At 31.7% G+C, this 16266-nt stretch overlaps 1 protein-coding gene across 1 annotated transcript in view; it reads left to right on the forward strand.

Moving 5' to 3' along the window:
- Nucleotides 1–8036, forward strand: part of LOC119603734 (probable cation-transporting ATPase 13A3) — a 44034-nt gene extending 35998 nt beyond the window's left edge. Inside the window, 6 exon segments of the mRNA XM_037955892.1 lie at nt 92–453; nt 517–715; nt 788–1092; nt 1165–1365; nt 2372–4202; nt 4205–8036. Of these exon segments, the coding sequence (XP_037811820.1) occupies nt 92–453; nt 517–715; nt 788–1092; nt 1165–1365; nt 2372–4202; nt 4205–5142 (3836 nt within the window). The 3' untranslated portion in view covers nt 5143–8036.
- The last annotated feature ends 8230 nt before the right edge of the window (nt 8037–16266 follow it).

Raw genomic sequence — 16266 nt, forward strand, 5'->3', positions numbered from 1 at the left:
GGCTATCACAAATTCAGAAAAATTATGTAGTTGACGTCATTAATACAATTTAATTTAATTTAATTTAATTTCTTTTTTCTTTTTTTAACAGATTGTTCCAGTGCCCGTATTTTCAATTGTAAACAATTGCGTTATGCCTGGAATTCACAAACGCAAACCTTCGATAAACTACAGGGTCTAGATGTCGATGTTTTGAATACATATTTCCATCAACAGAAAGGTTTAAATGCACAAGAACAGATTGCTAGACGCTTGGTTTATGGACCGAATGAAATAACAGTTCCTTATAAAGATGTTAAGACACTATTGTTCTTAGAAGTACTTAATCCATTTTATGTTTTTCAAATATTTTCGGTGGCATTATGGTTTGCCTATGACTATTACTACTATGCCTGTGTTATTGTATTGATGTCAGTATTTGGCATAACCATGTCGATAGTTCAAACTAAAAAGGTAATTTTAAAGAATTTAACAAAATATTTAATAGGTTTTTTATTAATGTAATGATGTTTATAGAATCAAGATGCTTTACGTGAAACGGTTCATAATACGGGAACAGCTTTGATTGTTAGCGAAAAGGGAGATGTACAAGAATTACCCACCCAATGCCTGGTACCGGGCGATATAATAGAAATACCCTCTAGTGGTTGTACTATGCAATGTGATGCTGTTTTATTGGCGGGCAATTGTATTCTAGATGAATCTATGTTGACGGGTAATTAGTGAACATATTTATAATTGTTTCATGACTTTAAATATTGTGTTTCTCAATCTCTCTTCTGTTAAGGTGAAAGTGTACCTGTTACCAAAACTCCCCTGCCCATGAAACGTGATGTTATATTCGATAAGAAAGAACATGCACGCCACACACTTTTCTGCGGCACTAAAGTGATACAAACACGTTTAATTGGTTCGGAAAAGGTTTTGGCTATAGTCATTAATACTGGTAACATAACTGCCAAAGGTGGTTTAATACGTTCTATATTATATCCACCACCAGTTGATTATAAATTTGAACAAGATTCCTATAAATTTATTGAATTTTTGGGTCTTATTGCCTTAATCGGTTTCATCTATACGTTAGTGAGTAAGGTAAGTTATTGAATTTGTAATATTGTAGAGAAATTTTGTATGGATAGTAAAATTTTGTTTAAATCCTTTTAGATTTTACGTCATGTGGATCCTGTTAAGATTGCCGTTGAATCTTTGGATTTGATAACCATTGTGGTGCCTCCTGCCTTGCCCGCTGCCATGACTGTGGGTCGCTTTTATGCCCAAAAACGTTTGGAACGTAATAGCATCTATTGTATATCACCGCGTTCCATTAATGTGGCCGGCAGCATTGACTGTTGCTGTTTCGATAAGGTTGGTCTAACTTTTACTCTAGTCTAGTATCTTGACTAGTCCTTGGACAGTTTAGTCTACTGTCTCGTCTATGGACTAGGTTACTGACTAGTCTATTAAGTAGCCTATGGTCTAGTCTATCGACTAGTGTATGAACTAGTCTTTGGTATAGTCTATGGATTAGTCTATTGTGTAGACTATGGTGTCAATAGACTAGTATATTAACAAGGTTATTGACTAGTCTATTAACTAGCCTATGGTCTAGTCTGTTGACTAGTCTATGGACTAGTCTACGATCTAGTATATGAACTAGTCTTTGGACTAGTATTTGATCTAGTCTTTGGAATAGTCTATTATCTAATCTATGGTCTAGTCTATTGTCTAGTCTATGGCCTAGCCTATTGACTAGCCTTTGGTCTAGTCTACGTACTATTCTATGGTCTAGATTATGGATTAGTCTTTGGACTAGTCTATGATCAAGTCTATGGACTATACTATTGGCTAGTCTATGGACTAGACTACTGACTAGTCTACGGACTAAACTATTGACTACCCTATGGTCTACTCTTTTGAATAGTCTATTGAATAATCTATAGTCTAGTCTATGATCTAGTCTGTTGACTAGACTATTGTCTAGTCTATTGACTAGCATATGGCCTAATCTATGATCATGTCTATAGACTGGTCTAAGATCTAGTCTATGGACTAGTCCATGTTCTAGTCTATTGACTTGCCTATTGACTAGTCTATGATCTATTCAATGGACTAGTCTAGGGTGTAGTCTATGATCTAGTCTATGGTCTAGTCTATGGTCTAGTCTATGGTTTATTCTATGGAATAGTCTATGTACTAGTGTATTAGCTAGTCAATGGACTAACCTAGTGACAAGTCTATGCTCTAGTCTATTGATTAGTCTATGGTCTAGTCTATTCTCCAGTCTGTGGTCTTGTCTATGGACTAGTCTATTAAGTAGATTTACAGTAATATGTCTCCTTATGTAATAATTCTATATATTTTCTTTTTCTAGACCGGCACCTTAACCGAAGACGGTTTAGATATGTGGGGTGTGGTACCCAAATCGGCTACCAATCAATTTCAAATACCCATCAAACAAATTGATCGTTTACCTTGTGATAATTTCCTCTTTGGTATGGTAACATGTCATTCGATTACCATTATGAATGGTAAAATGATGGGTGATCCTTTGGATTTGAAAATGTTCGAATCTACTGGATGGATTTTGGAAGATCCACAAAATCAACCAGAAGGTCTATTGCAATCGACGGTGGTAAGACAACCAAAGAAAAATCGTAAAATCGAAGAAGTAACAGGAGATGATAGTGATAGTGAAAAGAATTTAAGTCATATCAGGGAGAGACAATCATCTGTTGATGATTTACTCTCTGATGTGGGTTTACTCAATGGTGAATCGAATAATGATCATGGTGTGGTAAGAGAATTTCCCTTTACCTCTAATCTACAAAGAATGTCGGTGATAACCAGGCGCTTGTGTGAGAAGAATTTTAATGTCTACTGTAAGGGTTCGCCGGAGATGTTGCAACAATTGTGTGTGCCAAAAAGTTTACCCGATAACTTCTCCCAACAGTTGGCCATTTATGCTAAACAGGGTTATCGTGTCATAGCCATGGCTTATAAGCAGTTGAGTCCTAAAATCAATTTCACTAAAGTACAACGTTTGGCACGTGAAAATGTAGAATGTGATTTAGAATTTTTGGGTTTTGTGGTCTTGGAGAATCGTTTGAAACCCGATACGACAGAAGTAATAGGAGCCTTGACTAAAGCTGAAATTAGAACTATAATGGTAACAGGAGATAATATATTGACAGCCTTAAGTGTGGCCAGAGATTGTGGTATTGTTAGCTCCACCCAGCCAGTGGTAACGGTTAATGTAAGACTAAAGCCAGAAGCTAATGACGAAGGTCATGAGCACACACATGCTCATGGTCATGGACATCATCATCATCATGGTCATGAACATCATCATCACCATCATGGTCATGGTCATGGCCATGATCAGGAACATCATAATTATGAATTGTATTATACTTTAGATTTGGGAAGTGCTTCGTGTGCCTCTACCTCAATAACAAATGGTAAAACTAATGGCACTTTAACCAATTCCAATACCACTGATACACTCTCATATGCTGGCGACAATAACTATCACAGACTCAATGGAGATGTGGCCTCACTATCCAGTGCTGCTTCTTTAACCATGCCCAATAGTAAAAGTTGTGGCAGTGTTGAAACTATGGATACTTGGACTCATAATGATATAGAATTAGGCATTTCCACACCCATGGATGGGGAACCGCCGCCATTAATGTCTGCCAATAATGCTCAATCTTTACAGGACAAAAAATGGCGTGACAATTATCGTTTTGCCATGGTAGGCAAAACTTGGCAAATTGTTAAAGATCATTTTCCCGATTTATTGCAAAACTTTTTGACTCGCGGCGTTATTTATGCACGCATGTCACCCGAACAGAAACAAGCACTCATAGTGGAATTACAAAATCTAGACTACTGTGTGGCCATGTGTGGTGATGGTGCTAACGATTGTGGTGCCTTAAAAGTGGCGCACACAGGTATTTCCTTAAGTGAAACTGAATCATCTATAGCCTCGCCGTTTACCTCACGTAATCCCACCATAGCGGCCGTACCCAATGTCATTAAGGAAGGTCGTGCTGCTCTTGTCACCTCATTTGGTATTTTCAAGTATATGGCTGCCTATTCCATGGTGCAATTTATTTCTGTCATGATTTTATATTCCATCGATTCGAATTTGACTGATAAACAATATTTATACATAGATTTGGGTTTAATATCGATTTTTGCATTTTCTTTGGTAAAACGGAATCGTTCCAGGGGCCACTAGTGAAACAGGTGCCTTTGTCTTCATTAATATCACTAACGCCTTTAGCCTCGATTGTTTTGCATTTGCTGGTGGTTATAGCATTCCAGGTAACCGGCTGGTATCATCTACATCAACAGGAATGGTTTGAGCCCTTTGTGCACAGCAGTGAAGATCATTTGGGCTGTTGGGAAAACTACACCATGTTTGCCATATCTAGTTTTCAATACATCATCTTGGCGTTTGTCTTCTCCAAGGGTGCACCCTATCGTCGTCCCATCTGGTCGAATTTACCCTTCTGTCTAACGCTGATCGCTAATCTCTGTATTGTTATCTACCTCATTTTAATACCACCCGAATGGTTGTCAGAATTTTTCCAACTCATCTTACCGCCCCAAATGAATTTCCGCTATTGGATGTTGATTTATGGTGTTTTGAATTTCATTGCCCATGTAGTGGTCGAAACTTTGGTTGTGGAATATTTACTCTTTAAGAAATTCCAAGCTAGACGTGATCGTGATTTACGCACCTCTAAACGTAAATACATGCAAATTGAATACGATTTGAAATTCTATCAAAATTGGCCACAAATCACCGAAGAACCTTTACATACCATGGAAATAGATCATGCTAAAGCTAAACCGGCTTATTATGAAATAAGTGCTGAACAAAATTTCGATACACCCGCTTCCGATGATAATCCTCTAAATAATTTCTTTGATTTTGAGCCGAATACACCATCATCCCCAGATCAACATTTTCATTTGCCATCACATGCACCCACACCACAACTACAAACACCGCCAGCTACTTCAACACCCACTCTAGCGGGATCAACAGCAGCAGCTGCCATACAGCATCCTACTCCTGCACCACCACAATCTTTAAACTTAGCGTATACTAATAAAAATATAGATTGTTGAGAGTTTTAGTTTAATGAAAAGAAAGTTATAGTTCGTTTTAAAATGATCTAGGGTCTTTATTTAAGATGTTAGTTTTTTCTAGGTAGGAGCTAAGGAGTGTTTTTGATTATATTTAGGCTTAAAGTTTTACTTTTTCTTTAAGCTTTAGCAGCTTAAAGAAGCAGGTAGTACCTTTATTAAGGTATAAACTGTTAAACTTTATTTTTGCGAAATATTTTGTTTATTTTTGGAAAATCCGATGTTTTTATTAAAAAGGAGTTGTTCAGAATTTGAACAACTTTTCACTGATTAAAATGTAGATAACTTTTTATTAACGAATTGAACATATTCAGAGCAATCTTTCTGTGAAAACGTTGATTGGATTCAGAGCAAGTTTTTTTTTAAAGTTCATCAGAATCTGAACAACTTTTTGTATATAAGATGATCGGAAACTGATTACATTTACATTAAAAGAGTTGATAAGATTCACAGCAACCTTGTGGTAAAAAAGCGATTAAACTTAAGACAACTTTTCAGTGAACATGTGGATCAGATTTTAAGCAACTTTTTAGTAAAAAAAGTTAATCAAATTCAGAGCAACTTTTTGGTCAAAAGTTCATCAGATTCAAAGCAACTTTTTGGCAAAAAAGTTGCTTAAAATTATAGCAACTTTTCAGTGAAAAAGTTGATCAATTTCAGAGCAAATTTTTCAGTGAAAAAGTGATGAAATTCAAAGCAACTTTTGGGTGAAAAAGTTGATCAAGTTCAAAGCAACTTTTTGCTGAAAAGTTGATCAAATTCAAAGCAACTTTTTGGTGAAAAAGTTGATCAGATTCAAGCAACTTTTTGGCAAAAAAGTTGCTCAAAATTATAGCCACTTTTCAGTGAAAAAGTTATCAAATTCAAAGCAACTTTTCTGTGAAAAAGTTGAATTTAAGGCAACATTTCAGTGAACATGTGGATCAAATTTTAAGCAACTTTTTAGTAAAAAAGTTAATCAAATTCAGAGCAACTTTTTGGTCAAAAAGTTCATCAGATTCAAAGCAACTTTTTGGCAAAAAAGTTGCTCAAAATTATAGCAACTTTTCAGTGAAAAAGTTATCAAATTCAAAGCAACTTTTCTGTGAAAAAGTTGATCAAATTCAAAGCAACTTTTTGGAAAAAAAGTTGATCAAATTCAGAGCAACTTTTTCAGTGAAAAAGTGATGAAATTCGAAGCAACTTTTTGGTAAAAAAGATGGTCAGATTCAAAGCAACTTTTTGATGAAAAAGTTGATCAAATTCAGAGAAACTTTTTGGTGAAAAAGTTGATCAGATTCAGAGCAACTTTTCAGTGAAAAAGTTGTCAGATTTACTAAGAGGTTGCTCAGATTCAGAGCAATTTTTTAGTAAAAAATTTGATCAGATTCAGAGCAACTTTTCAGTAAAAAACTTGATCAGATTCAGAGAAACTTTTCAGTGAAAAGGTTGATCAAATTCAGAGCAACTTTTCAGAAAAAAGTGATCAAATTCAAAGCAAGATTTTAGTAAAAAAAAAGTTGATCAGATTCAGAGCAACTTTTTAGTAAAAAAGTAGATCAAATTCTGAGCAACTTTTTGGCAAAAAAGCTTAGAGCAAGTTCTAAGTGAACATATTGCTCATACTCAGAGCAACTTTTTAGTAAAAAAGTTGGTCGGAATCGGAGATACTTTTTAATAAAAAAGTTGATCAAATTTAAAACAAGTTTTTAGTGAAAAAAATGATCAAATTCAAACCAACTTTATGGTAAAAAAGTTGATCAAATTCAAAGCAACTTTTTAGCAACAAGTTCATCAGATTCAGAGTAAAAGCAACTTTTTAATAAAGAAAAGTTGGCCGTAATCTGAACAACTTTTTACTAAAAATTTTGGTCAGATTCAGAGCAACTCTGTAATATAAAGTTGATCAGATTTAGGGGAAAGTTAATTATAATCTGGTCCAACTTTGATTAGAATCTGAACAACTTTTCAGAGAAAAACTTGATTAGTTTTAGAGCAACTTTTCAGTGAAAATATTGATCAGATTAAGAGCAACATTCTTGTAAAACATTGATCAGATTAAGAGCAACACTCCTGTAAAAACATTGACCAGATTCAGAGCCAATTTTTAGTAAAAATGTTTATCAGACTTAGAGCAACTTTTCAGCGAAGAAGTTGATCAGAATCTGGGCAACTTTTTAGTGAAAAAGCTTAAGAAAGTATTAGACCTTCTTAGACTCTATCTTCTCTGTCAAAAGTAGATTAATATTATCGGCAACTTTTCTGTATATAACTTTTAGAACTTTTTTATATAAAAGTTATGATTTTTTCCAAACTTTTTCCAAACTTTTTTCAAATAAAAACACTCTTATCTCTAGACACTTATTTAAACACTCCTACTTACTTTCACTCTTAGAAAGAAAACAAAAAATCGTTAGGAATGAAGAATACAAAAAAAAAAACTTGTGCATGTTAGTTAAATTTTTTTATTTTAATTTTTATTTAATCTTTTTTTTTTTTATAATTTTGTAAATTACAATTTAAAGTATGTATGTATATATAGTTTGAAAGGAATATTTTGTACTTATTAAGAAAAAAAAAACAATAAACAAATACTTAAACTGCTTTAAGGATAATATGAAAAGCTAACTAAAGCTAAACATAAAAAAGAAAATCCATCCAGCAGAAAAATATAACTTTTTGTTTTTGGAACTTTAAGTTTAAGTTTATTATAAACCAGGTCCTACTTATAACTACTTTATATACTTAATTATATACTTAATTAGAACTCTTAGAGTTTGCTTATAAATTTATTGCTATTTTTAATTATAATAATTTTACTATTAAGTTCAAAGGTGTTTTTAGCTATTTTTTGTTAAATTAATTTTAAATATGAAAAGAAAATTATGAAAAAACAACAAAAAAAAAAAACAATAAAAAAAAAACAAAAATTGTATCCATAAAAATTAAGTCAAACTTTTTTATATAGGAAAATTGTTATTACTTGCTTAGGATAAACGTATACATATATGTAAAAGATTTAAGTAAAAAAAATAAACTTTATTTAATAGTTATGTTTTTTGTTAAAACATTTAAATAAAAAAAACCATTTAAACAAATAGCAATCTTTCCATTTTTATACCAAAAAAAGGAATAAATAATAATAATTTTATTTAAAACCCCAACATTATCTTTCCAAAATCCACAAAACCTTTCCCTATTAGCTATTAATATATCTTATTTAATTTAATTTAATTTAATTTTAAATTAAAACATTTCCTAAATATTTTTTTTCTTTTCAAAAGGAAATTGTAATTTTATTTTTGAAATTTAATTATTTTATTGTATAGTTATTAAATTCTTAAACAAACTTAATTATGATATACATTAAACTAATTAAAATAAAACTAACAAAATACATATATATAATAAATTATAAACTCTATATTATTGTTGTAAAATATTATAAAACAAAATTTCTTAATTATACAAAATTAAAATTAGAAAACTGTAACAAATTAAAAAAAACCAACAACAAGCCCTTTATATAGTTTTTAGTTTATTCTTCTATATAAATTAAAATAAATGATTATTTTATTATTTAAAACTAATTTACAACTTTATTTTATTTCTACCCCCCAAAAATATATTTCTTAGGATTTTTTTCCTCTTAATTTATAAAAAACCCAAATTATACTAAAAAAAATTACAAAAAAAAAAATAAAATAAAACGTTATTTTAATGAAAACTTTCTGTTTTAAGAAGAAACAAAAAAATAATAAAAACAACAAAAAACATAAAATTGTGCAATTTATTGTAGTCTATACTCTAGTAATTCATTACTCTATAGTCTAGTCAAGTTTGAAGTCTAATCTATTCTATAGTCTTATAGTTTAATCTTTTGTCTAGTCTATAATCTAGTCTATAGTGTAGTCTATAATCTAGTCAATAGTCTAGTCTATGTATAGTCTATAGTCTAGCCCATAGTGCAGTCTATAATATAGTGAATAGTCGCGTCTATAGTGTAGTCTATATTCTAGTTTATAATCTAATCTATAGTCTTGTCTAAAGTATAGTCTATAGTTAAGTCTAGTCTATAGTATATTCTATAGTCTAGTCTATGGTCTACTCTATAGTCTCTAAACTAGTATAGTCTATAGTTTAGTCTGTAATCTTGTCTATAATCTAGTCTAGTCTATAGTCTAGTCTATAGTCTAGTCTATAGTCTAGTCTATAGTCTAGTCTATAGTCTAGTCTATAGTCTAGTCTATAGTCTAGTCTATAGTCTAGTCTATAGTCTAGTCTATAGTCTAGTCTATAGTCTAGTCTATTGTCTAGTCTATAGTCTAGTCTATAGTCTAGTCTATAGTCTAGTCTATAGTCTAGTCTATAGTCTAGTCTATAGTCTAGTCTATAGTCTAGTCTATAGTCTAGTCTATAGTCTAGTCTATAGTCTAGTCTATAGTCTAGTCTATAGTCTAGTCTATATAGTCTAGTCTATAGTCTAGTCTATAGTCTAGTCTATAGTCTAGTCTATAGTCTAGTCTATAGTCTAGTCTATAGTCTAGTCTATAGTCTAGTCTATAGTCTAGTCTATAGTCTAGTCTATAGTCTAGTCTATAGTCTAGTCTATAGTCTAGTCTATAGTCTAGTCTATAGTCTAGTCTATAGTCTAGTCTATAGTCTAGTCTATAGTCTAGTCTATAGTCTAGTCTATAGTCTAGTCTATAGTCTAGTCTATAGTGTAGTCTATAGTCTAGTCTATAGTCTAGTCTATAGTCTAGTCTATAGTCTAGTCTATAGTCTAGTCTATAGTCTAGTCTATAGTCAAGTCTATAATCTAGTCTATAGTCTAGTCTATAGTCTAGTCTATAGTCTAGTCTATAGTCTAGTCTATAGTCTAGTCTATAGTCTAGTCTATAGTCTAGTCTATAGTCTAGTCTATAGTCTAGTCTATAGTCTAGTCTATAGTCTAGTCTATAGTCTAGTCTATAGTCTAGTCTATAGTCTAGTCTATAGTCTAGACTATAGTGTAGTCTATATTCTAGTCTATAGTCTAGTCTATAGTCTAGTCTATAGTCTAGTCTATAGTGTAGTCTATATTCTAGTCTATAGTCTAGTCTATAGTCTAGTCTATAGTCTAGTCTATAGTCTAGTCTATAGTCTAGTCTATAGTCTAGTCTATAGTCTAGTCTATAGGCTAGTCTATAGTCTATAGTCTAGTCTATAGTCTAGTCTATAGTCTAGTCTATAGGCTAGTCTATAGTCTAGTCTATAGTCTAGTCTATAGTCTAGTCTATAGTCTAGTCTATAGGCTAGTCTATAGTCTAGTCTATAGTCTAGTCTATAGTTTAGTCTATAGTCTAGTCTATAGTCTAGTCTATAGTCTAGTCTATAGTCTAGTCTATAGTCTAGCCTATAGTCTAGTCTATAATCTAGTCTATAGTCTAGTCTATAGTCTAGTCTGTAGTCTAGTCTATAGTCTAGTCTATAGTCTAGTCTATAGTCTAGTCTACAGTCTAGTCTATAGTCTAGTCTATAGTCTAGTCTATAGTCTAGTCTATAGTCTAGTCTATAGTCTAGTCTATAGTCTAGTCTATAGTCTAGTCTATAGTCTAGTCTATAGTCTAGTCTATAGTCTAGTCTATAGTCTAGTCTATAGTCTCGTCTATAGTCTAGTCTATAATCTAGTCTATAGTCTAGTCTATAGTCTAGTCTATAGTCTAGTCTATAGTCTAGTCTATAGTCTAATCTATAGTCTAGTCTATAGTCTAGTCTATAGTCTAGTCTATAGTCTAGTCTATAGTCTAGTCTATAGTCTAGTCTATAGTCTAGTCTATAGTCTAGTCTACAGTCTAGTCTATAATCTAGTCTATAGTCTAGTCTATAGTCTAGTCTACAGTCTAGTCTACAGTCTAGTCTATAGTCTAGTCTATAGTCTAGTCTATAGTCTAGTCTATAGTGTATTTTATAATCTATTCTATAGTCTAGTCTATAGTCTTGTCTTGTCTTAAGTATAATCTATAGTCAAGTCTACAATCTAGTCTATAGTCTATTCTATAATTTAGTCTTGTCTATAGTTTAGTCTATAGTCTAGTCTACAGTCTAGTCTATAGTCGTAGTTTATTTTATAGTCCAGACTAAGCGTATATTTTGGGTTTGTAGTTTTCTTAAAATTCGTTTAAATGGAAATGTTTTTGTTGTTGTTGTAACAGTTCAAACTATACAATTTTAATCGGGGGTTCTGGATGGAGGCTGCAATTTGCAAAAAAAAAAATTTGAAAAGATTTAGACCAACTTTTTTAAGAAAGAGCAACTTTCCTTTAAAAGCATTGACCAGTTTCGGAGCCAATTTGAGTAAGAAAGTTTTGCAGGTTCAGAACAACTTTTAGGTAAGAAAGTTCCTTAGATTCAGAGTAATTTTTTGGTTAAGATGTTTTGCTGTTCTCTAACCTGATGAAACCCTGGTCTATCATCTCGCGGGGAAGTGCGGATGCCTACAGCTTTTCATACTTAGAAAATCGAATCGAAAAATCTCATCCATACTTTATGTGATTTTCTTCAAAATTCCATTTTTAATAAAAAACCTAAGAGAAATGAAATTACCTTTAACAAAATCTGCATTTAAATGTAACTGTATTTCCCAAAAAAACCCTAAATGTACATCCACTTTGAATTAACACAACTCACTTAATGATGTTTCAATTTCACACTGTTTCTTCCGGCTTTAACTACTCTGCTATGAAGATATTTTCAGTAACAAACGGAAAGTGCAACAAAATAAACAAAATAATTTCGGCAAATTAAATTCCTATACAGAAAGAAAATATTAATATTAAATATATAAAAAGTGCAAAATTTTAATCAAAATGTAGTTTAGTGTTTATATAACTTAATAATTATGTCGCAAAAACAAAAAAGTGCAATTGTAATTTATTAAAGTAAAAAAAATCATTTTCCAACTGCATTATTGTTGCCGGTTGTTTGAGACTCTTTTTTTTCCCCAGTTTTGGGTGGTTTATTTAGGGAGTGCGAAATTCTTATTGGAATCTAATTAATAATCATATTAATTTTATTGACAAATTATTATTTATAACTTAAAAGGTATTTAAAATTGATTAAAATTATTAATTATAAAAGTGATATAACGCTGCAAAAATTGAGACATCTCCGCACACTCGTGTAAAGAGTACTCCTCAAATGACTAGGACTGGTCCAAAACTAATCCAAATTGAATATTGAAAATACATACTCCATTTAACATTGTGGTGTCCTAGGCGTGGATAACATAACATCATTGTAATTTCAAAAATACTCCCCTGCTAAAATTATGCTTGTACGTAATCCGCAAGAGTAATGATGGTTACGATGTTGTTATCAAAAAAATAAACATGATCCATGCCTTTATTACATAGGACTACAAAACTGATCATGTACTCCAATAATGTTTGCACGGGAGTAGTTTTGGAAATACCCAAGTGGTCATGTACTCGAGATTATAAACTATACGAACAGCCTTGACAATAGACTGGACTATAGCTCGAAATGTGTAGGACTAGACTATAGACTTGACTATAGACTAGACTATAGACTTGACTATAGACTAGACTATAGACTAGACTATAGACTAGACTATAGACTAGACTATAGACTAGACTATAGACTAGACTATAGACTAGACTATAGACTAGGTTATAGACTAGACTATAGACTAGAATATAGACTAGAATATAGACTAGACTATAGACTAGACTATAAACTAGACTATAGACTAGACTATAGACTAGACTATAGACTAGACTATAGACTAGACTATAGACTAGACTATAGACTAGACTATAGACTAGACTATAGACTAGACTATAAACTAGACTATAGACTAGACTATAGACTAGACTATAGACTAGACTATAGACTAGACTATAGACTAGACTATAGACTAGACTATAGACTAGACTATAGACTAGACTATAGACTAGACTATAGACTAGACTATAGACTAGACTATAGACTAGACTATAGACTAGACTATAGACTAGACTATAGACTAGACTATAGACTAGACTATAGACTAGACTATAGACTAGACTATAGACTAGTCTATAGTCTATAGTCTAGTCTATAGACTAGACTATAGACTAGACTATAGACTAGACTATAGACTAGACTATAGACTAGACTATAGACTAGACTATAGACTAGACTATAGACTAGACTATAGACTAGACTATAGACTAGACTATAGACTAGACTATAGACTAGACTATAGACTAGACTATAGACTAGACTATAGACTAGACTATAGACTAGACTATAGACTAGACTATAGACTAGACTATAGACTAGACTATAGACTAGACTATAGACTAGACTATAGACTAGACTATAGACTAGACTATAGACTAGACTATAGACTAGACTATAGACTAGACTATAGACTAGACTATAGACTAGACTATAGACTAGACTATAGACTAGACTATAGACTAGACTATAGACTAGACTATAGACTAGACTATAGACTAGACTATAGACTAGACTATAGACTAGACTATAGACTAGACTATAGACTAGACTATAGACTAGACTATAGACTAGACTATAGACTAGACTATAGACTAGACTATAGACTAGACTATAGACTAGACTATAGACTAGACTATAGACTAGACTATAGACTAGACTATAGACTAGACTATAGACTAGACTATAGACTAGACTATAGACTAGACTATAGACTAGACTATAGACTAGACTATAGACTAGACTATAGACTAGACTATAGACTAGACTATAGACTAGACTATAGACTAGACTATAGACTAGACTATAGACTAGACTATAGACTAGACTATAGACTAGACTATAGACTAGACTATAGACTAGACTATAGACTAGACTATAGACTAGACTATAGACTAGACTATAGACTAGACTATAGACTAGACTAAGACTAGACTATAGACTAGACTATAGACTAGACTATAGACTAGACTATAGACTAGACTATAGACTAGACTATATAGACTAGACTATAGACTAGACTATAGACTAGACTATAGACTAGACTATAGACTAGACTATAGACTAGACTATAGACTAGACTATAGACTAGACTATAGACTAGACTATAGACTAGACTATAGACTAGACTATAGACTAGACTATAGACTAGACTATAGACTAGACCAACGGTTCCCAAAAGGGGGTCCGCGGACCCCTAGTGGTCCGTAGCAAAATCCTAGGGGGTCCGTGAAGACGAACGAAAAAAATCATGAATAAAAAATATTCTCTATATGTTACAAAATATTAAAAATATCTCCAAATTTTCATAAATACTAAAATACACAAATCCCCAGATTTGTTGGTGACTCTTTGACTTTTATTGTTTCGGTCGTTTATCAGGATGAAGCTAGGCGCTACAAATTTATTGTTTCACTTTTATAAAGTAAAGTACGTGATTTGTAATTTTTATAATATAATGTTTTCATAGCAGACGGATAATGATTTGCCTTAGAATTAAATACTGATACTAGTATCCCGGAATATGAAGTTAGGTCACATTTCATAATATTTTTTTAAATTGTAAGCAAAAGTGTTAATCTAGTTAATTTTAAATATAAATATTCCATTCCAACGTGATACACAGATTTTAACTTCATTTTGTTGTCCAATATTATTAAATCAACATCAGAAAATTCATAGCGTTTTGCGTAAATAGTCAAAACCACGCAGTAAAATAATTCGTAGGTATTTTAAAATTCAAATTTAAGATCCAAATTCACAGTACATTCGCAAAGAGTTCAAGTCATATTTTATGTGGGTAACGCATTCCGCAACAACATCGAAGAAGTCTAACTTTCACATATTTTCCCGAAAATTTAGCTTACATACTCAGCTCACTCCTATGCAATCGCAAAAAAATTTAGAAACATGACTCTTTAAGCACATGTCGACAATACTTGTTAAAGAAACCTTTTCTCTACCTTGACGAGAAATGAACATGAAAGCTCTCACGATCATAAAATTAAACATCATGTTAGAAGTCATTCTATATTTAAAACCATGAAATTGAAAACATCTCCGAAATACTAAATGTTCTCAATGTACGGGAATATTTTATAGGGTTTATGGACCAGGACTAAGACAATTTTCGAACAATTACACAGTGATACAGCAAAAAAATGCAGGGGTTCTCATATACCAATTCCATTTCGTTATAGTCCATAGAGTAGGAATTTATTTTTAATTTTTCTCGATCACTTCGTTTAGTTCCTTTTTAAGAGCAAAAGTTGTGAAAAAGAGCTATTTCTGAAGTTTTAACTTTAAAAAATATATGTCTGGTAGTTTGCAACCGATTTTCAAATTGGATATTTTGTTTTAAAGATACAAGTGTTGTCTTTCAACCCAAAAAAATAAATCCAAAATTTATGATTAATGTCTTGGTTACGGCCATTTAAGTAAAAAAACTCACACTTTTTTCACAATTTTTAATTTTCATACTGCTCTACGTTGGCCATGAAGCAATAACTTTAGCTTTTATTACATTTGAAAAAGCCACATTAAGTTGGGTTTCCAATGATGGTCAATTTATGATAATCGATGAAAAAGGTTATGAGTTGTGCTAAGTTTTATAAAAATATAGCATATTTCTTCCATACAAAAACGTTCATGTTTCTGGTTTTCTTTGTAACAAGTTTAAAAAATGTTTATAAACATTTTTATACAAAAATTAATTTGTATGGAGAAAACCAAAAATTCGAGAAACATGCTATTAGAAAAATTGGCATAAATTATCCAGTTTTTCATAGATTTTTATGAAATAACAAGTTTTAGAAACCTTCCTTTATGTGATTCTTCAGGAAAGTAATAAAAGATGAACTCACTGCCTCATGGTCAAAGTAGAGCATGATGAAAATGAAAATTTTTTAAAAAAGTGTGAGTTTTTTTACTTAAACGACCGTAACTCAGACATTTGACCATAAATTTTGGATTTCTTTTTTTGGATTAAAAGACACTTGTATCATTAAAAAAAAAATCGGATTTGAAAATCGGATGAAAACTACTAAACTTATGATTTTTCAAATTTAAAACTTCAAAAATGGCTCTTTTTCGCATCTTTTGCTCTTAAAAAGTAAGTTAACGAAG

The sequence above is a fragment of the Lucilia sericata genome, unplaced genomic scaffold, assembly GCF_015586225.1.
Source record: "Lucilia sericata isolate MDLA Ls3-8-SP2 unplaced genomic scaffold, ASM1558622v1 Contig000332F_arrow, whole genome shotgun sequence".
Classification (NCBI taxonomy): domain Eukaryota; kingdom Metazoa; phylum Arthropoda; class Insecta; order Diptera; family Calliphoridae; genus Lucilia; species Lucilia sericata.